Below are 6372 nucleotides of genomic sequence, written 5' to 3'. Positions count from 1 at the left end.
AAAAAAGTCACAAATATCTTTTTCCACTTAGAGAACAAGGTCTATTGTAAACCGCAACTTTACTTCTCGTAAATATCCAAGTGAAACTTTCAATGGTGCGTAAGACGATGCTTTTAGATATTGGCACGTTTGTTCCAATGTAGCCAACAAGAGGGAAATTATAGAGAGAAAAATGGGATATTTTCCTGGATTTTCTCTATAATAGGAAATTAAAATTTTCTATGGCTGGAAACACTGCTACCTGACAGACGCAAACTAGCTTAAAATATACTTTGGTACATCACTAATGTATCGTACAAGTATCATCTCGATATCTAAGAAAGGAAGCTTGTAATTAAAAAAAATAGATTATGGTAAAGAGAAAAGTTAGAAAAATATTAATGTTCAGAACCTAAATTCGAATTTTTCGTACGCTCCCTAATTACCCAATTGTAATGATCTGTACTGCTTTTGTTCAGTAAGGACTGAAGTTCAACTGGTATACGTTGAGAATTGCGAATTGTTTTACCGAAAAGAAGGAAACTTTCCCTACTTTGCAACACTGATTGTGAGTTGATGAAATTGGTCTAAAAATTAGGTATATTTAAGGGGTATATACCTGACAATTTCTATGTGCATCTCTTTAAAACGAAAGAAGTTATACTGAAAAAAACTAAAATGAAAATTCTAAACTCGAAAAAATATCTATTTTTTTTTTTTTTTTTACTTAGGGCTCAAATTTCAGAGGTAAATGCGACACTCACTGGATAAACTAGGATCCAACTATATTTGGTAAAGAAAAAATCTCGGTATCTTAATTAGTGTTCACACAGGAGATGATTAAGTAAGTCTGACTACCGTTAGTGACATTTTGGTCACCCTGCCTCAAAAGGGTTAATCGTAAAATTCAATAAAACTTTATTTATAATTAGAACGTAGACTTTCGCATTAAGAAAAAGAAAATGAAAATAAAAGGACGTTTGGAAGATGAAAATCCATGTATATTTCTTCATGTTATAGGAACAAGTGTGAGAGAGTAACGACTTCTTGTGACGCCATTTTGAGAGTGAAGCCGACATGAGATCGATGGAGCTTTTAGTATGTTCTAAGATTTAGTTTGAAATACCAATACTGAGAAATTCAGCTTTCATTTTATTAGTCCGATATGAAAGCATATCTCTTTAGGGCTATACAACAGAGTAGGGATGAGAGCAATTACCGCTCAGCTTTGTACTTGCTACCTTCCAATGTTGGTTATTTTCGTCTGCCCTGTTTTCATTGCCGCTCCCTTCCCTCTTGCGAGCTGAAATCTATAATACTGTCAACTCGTGAAGTAATTGTTGAGATGCGGTGAACTAAAGAACTGCAATGTATGTACTATGAAGGCAAATCACGCTTTCAAGTTAGTGTCTTATCGGGAGGTGAAAATGGAGAGACGGGAAGGAGAAAATGGTTTAAATTTTACTTTTTACCTATCACACGATATGTAAGTCAAAAGTCGAGTGGATCCTCCCCTCAAAGATTATTTAATATAAATAGGGTTGACATATGTCCGTATTTTGTACGGACTGTTTCTGTTTTTGGTTCCATGTCCGTGTCCGTATTGTACAAAGCATGAAATAGGAATATGTCCATATTTGATAGTTTTTGGAGTTGCCCGAAAATTCTCAAGTCGGGAATCGCTAAGATCTCGGGAGAAATTTAATTTTTACTATTGACGTTGTGGCAATACCATTACCGTTACAGATCAGAACCGCCGTAGCGCCGTACTACCGCGTGTCATTATTTTGTTGTTTGTGTACCCCTACATAGCTTTACTTTTTACATCAAGTTAGTTTCTATTATTTTATATAAATCATGAAAAGTAAGCAGAAGAGGAAGTGTAGTTTGAGTGAAGATTTGAAGGAGTTTAACTTTATTAAAAAGGCTCAGCAGGACAGCGAAAATGAAAGAAAAATATAATGAAATTTGTAAGTTTTACGCCCCACGTTTATGCCGGGTAGGCTAAAAGAGACGGTGGTGATGAGAAATAAATGAAATGGTGGAATGAAGAAAGTAGGAGGAAACAAGAGAACCCCGAGAAAATAAACGCAAACGGTGTTTGTCCAACACAAAGCTCACTTGGCACGAACTGGGATCGAACCAAGAACCCCATGAACCAGAGGACACTCTACCACTGAGCCACCGTGCTCGGTAGGACAGTGAACATGACGATTAACTGTATTGTACGATTTGTAATTCTGAGTTTTCAATTGCATTTGGCGGTTGTCGAGATTTAAGGAAGCACGTCGAAACCAATGTTTCTGTGTTTCAGAGCCTTATATTTGATCGGTCGTCATTTTAATCCTTGTTCGTATTTTGGATCAAAAAATTATGGCAACCCTAAATATAAAGAATGTTCCATATCTTCGAAATATCTAGGTTTAAGTAAAATATTTAATATACAACTTGACATTGATATTCTTCCTGACGTAATTATCCAACACTTTTTTTTTTTAATTCTACGAATGGAGATATAAAGGAACATTTTATAATTATATAATAATCAAAGCTCTGGTAATCACCACAGAGAGAGATGCATGCTTTGCAATGCGTTCTAATGCTTCTCATCAGTATTCGTAGTAGGTTGCTTTAACAAAATTTCGCTCGGATGACACAAAAAGTCCCTTTACTATTAAATATTTCCTAGTTTGTTGAGTGTCCAATTTTTATGAGTGCCACCCACAACAGTCGAAAAATATCAAAGATAACAATATTTCTATACTACTGATTCCACACAAATTATTGAAATTAAAAAAAAAAGAAAATATTTAAATAATTTTCTTTCGATATCCGGTGTTAACTTGTGGAAAGGTAATCAAAAATTCAAATTAAATGTCATTTTGTAAGCAAAAAAAACTATGCCTTCTATTTAGATTATCTTATTTCAAACATTAACTTTACACTCACAAAAATATCAAAGTTTGGTCGTACTACCAACAATTGGACAAGCGCGACCTTTGTCTTCAAGTATTGGTGTCTACTTCCTTAAGGTGGATCACTAGGTGTTCTCGGTGCTATGCTAAACACTACTTGAATAGTGGGGCGTTGCCAGGTAGTGTCGAGTGTTTGCTGGTGCCAGATAATAAAGAAGTAATCATGGAATTCTGCTTGGATACTAACTGGAGAAATTAGTTTTCGACCCTTACCGCAATTAACAGCTAAGTCCCGCTTCTCGAACTGCAACGCTAGAATCCAGGAATTAAATGTACAGATTTAGCAACTACGCATTATGGCGTTCTGCGCAAGTTTCTTCTCAAAATATATTTCCTTAAATGTAAATTAATAATGAAATAAAATGTGAAACGTAACACGAAAAACGGCCAAACAGCATATCTATTTCGTAATAAGATCGTTACTTTAAAGTACTTCACACATTCAAACAAACATTTTATAAAATTGAGCACTTCTAGTAAGATCTAACAGCAAGGGTCATCTTGTGTGCTCATTGTAAAACGAATCAAATATTTTCTCTTATTTGTTACCTTTCTCGATATCAGAAGACACAACCAAATGAATTAGTGTCTTGTGCTGTAACAGAAACATAACTTTATCTTATAGTACAATAACTATAATGTATAACGTTTCATTGCACAGTAGTTAAGGGAATGAGCTAAAATATGCACTGACTTCCGGGTGGTGATCCACCTTAATTAAGCTACTCGGGTGTCTAATATAAGCACGCATTTATACCTACCTTTTATCTTATCAATACTTCACATTTAGGACGCGGATCACCTGATTATACACTTCTGCCACATACTCAAATCGTACACGCTATGCCTCACGAAGAAGAAAGATCTAAAATGTATATTCTCAAAGTAATACTCTTCTTATGTACTTAGAGACAAAGAGAACATTTCAGCGGAAGGAATATATACACATACATACATACATACATACATATAGATAGATAGATAGATAGATAGATAGATAGATAGATAGATAGATAGATAGATAGATAGATAGATAGATAGATAGATAGATAGATAGATAGATAGATAGATAGATAGATATAGATATGCTATAGGGGTGTTTCCGTGATGCTATAGGCCGTTTAAGAGGGATGAAAGATGATATCAAAAGAAGCAATTTAAGGATAGAAGATTTAAGGGTAGGTGTCGTGTTGGAGATAGGGGCTGCCGGCAATTTGTCGGAATGGTACAAAAATGGCCACAACTCCAGAAAGAAATGTCGGATTAAGGTCCAGTCAAAGGCACTGTGCATTGTGTTTACCTGCAGATTTCATTAATGTTGGAATGGATTGAAAGCAAGGCGGCGCAAGGGTAGTCCCAAAGAAATATAGGATATTTCGAACATCTGCAACAAATATACGGTGAGAAACTCTACCATGTAAACATCGTAAAGGTACTGTACATAAAATAGAGACTGTACATACTATGTACAGTTTCACAGTAGATGTTCAAAATGACGTCCTCTGGCGTCGATGCATGCATAGCAGCGTTGGAGAAAGCTTTTTCGTACACGCGCAAATATCTCTGGAATGGTTCGGATGATGTCTTTGGTAGTGATGATGCATGCCAGGAGGTCCTCTCCGCCTACAGGACGTTCGTAGACAAGGCTTTTCATGTAGCCCCACAAGAAGAAATCAGGTAGGGTTAGGTCCGGCGAACGACCGGACCACGCAACAAGACCTTCTCGCCCGATTCACTTATCTGGGAATGTTTCAACAAGATAAGCACGAGCAACATCAGCAAAGTGGGCTGGCGCTAAGTCATGCTGAAACCACATATGCTGTCGAAGAACAAGCGGGACGGTTTATAATAGTTGTGGAAGCGTATGCTGTAGAAACACCGTGTACACTAGTGCAGTTAAGCATGAAGGAAGAAGATGGGGGGAGTAAGTAGTCACCAGAAATGCCTGCCCACATGTTCATTGCAAATTTATGTTGATGGCTCCGCACAATTGTTGCATGAAAGTCTCTGGCGGCCCACACGTGATTATTACGGCTATTAAACAAACCGTCTCTGGTGAAACAGGCTTCATCGGTGAACAATACCGAGACATTAAACTGAGGATGGGCCACACAGCGCTGAGCAAACCATTCACAAAATACGACACGAGAGTCGAAATCAGCTGCACTCAGTGTTTGCACTCTTTGTGGATGGCAAGAGCTCCTTCGTGGCTAAGCAGTTAGCATACGTGCCTTTGGCGTGGTAGGCCCGGGTTCGATTCCCAGCGATAGATCATGTGGTTCGCATTCCAAGTTAACCCATTTTTCGCTGCTGTTGTTTTCAATGTACAGAATTTGAAGATTTTGCATATTATGGGTTATCAAGCTCCTATATATACAATAAAAAATATTTTGTCCTATTTCGATATCTACACTGAGTTTTAATCCATTGCGTTTTTGCAACGTTAGCAGGAAAGTGGTACTTAATGAAGTAATTATAAAATTTGCAGTTCCGTATGTTTTGCTATATTTTTCTTTACTTTTCGTCAAAATATTGGAAAATAAACTTTTATTCCAACCATTCTACACCTAATATAACACCAAAATCACTATTTTATAGGAATAATATAAAATAATAACTAGCCATGTCGTAAAACATAACTTTCTAATTACAGCAAAATAATGTTTAGCACAACACAACGTTACATTTCGGCAAGCGATTACAAAATTGATCCATTTTATAACTTAGGAAATGCCTCTGAACATTTTGTGTGCAATGACGCAGCACAAGTGAGGCAAAAAATACAGTCTGACTATGGCATTCCCTACACGTACGTCGCTGACCCTTTTCAAATTTTCTGAGACGATGAACCTGTTGAGTTGTATTTCTAATGGCTGTCTGAACGGCATATCTGCTTGGACGTCCTGTAGGTCCATCAGTGTGTCGTCCAGAAGCCGCAAGAGCAATATTCAGAAGATCGCATGTAATTTCCCTGCGAAATTGGAGAAGTGATTTTTTTATCTTCCGGATGTACAAGCTGCCACAATTTCCACGCATTTACCACAGACACGTCTATGAAGTTCACAAAAATCGGCCACCAGCATTTTTTGCCTCGGACTCTTACTCGATAATTCGACATCATATTATCAAGTGGAGCGACTTCCCCATGTTAGCATTATACTCATTGATGACATTCGTAGTACTGTTATTTTAGTTCTCTTCATTCGAGAATAGCGTTCCACATTTGAAATTGGTTCAAAATTGGCACAATTAGTAGCAACCGTCACCATGGAATTATTGTCCCATCGAACAACGAGTATTTCTTTATCTTCCTCAAAGCAGCAATCCATGCTACTTCTCTCTTGCTTTGCTAAGACTTTCGAGGGTTGTAAGGGCTGGTTCCAGTGCTGTTTTCTCTGATCGTGCCGGTAGCGTATAG

General features: G+C 37.2%; 1 protein-coding gene across 1 annotated transcript in view; it reads left to right on the top strand.

Moving 5' to 3' along the window:
- Positions 1-4700: 4700 nt before the first annotated feature.
- LOC145675015 (uncharacterized) overlaps positions 4701-6372 on the top strand; it is a 39304-nt gene continuing 37632 nt past the window's right edge. The window contains exon 1 of the mRNA XM_081745404.1: positions 4701-4878. Within this exon, the coding sequence (XP_081601530.1) occupies positions 4701-4878 (178 nt within the window). The remainder of the gene's footprint in view (positions 4879-6372) is intronic.

The sequence above is a fragment of the Thermobia domestica genome, chromosome 1 (genome assembly GCF_964235325.1).
Source record: "Thermobia domestica chromosome 1, izTheDome1.hap1.1, whole genome shotgun sequence".
NCBI classification, from domain to species: domain Eukaryota; kingdom Metazoa; phylum Arthropoda; class Insecta; order Zygentoma; family Lepismatidae; genus Thermobia; species Thermobia domestica.
This window is presented reverse-complemented; position numbering and strand designations above follow the sequence as displayed.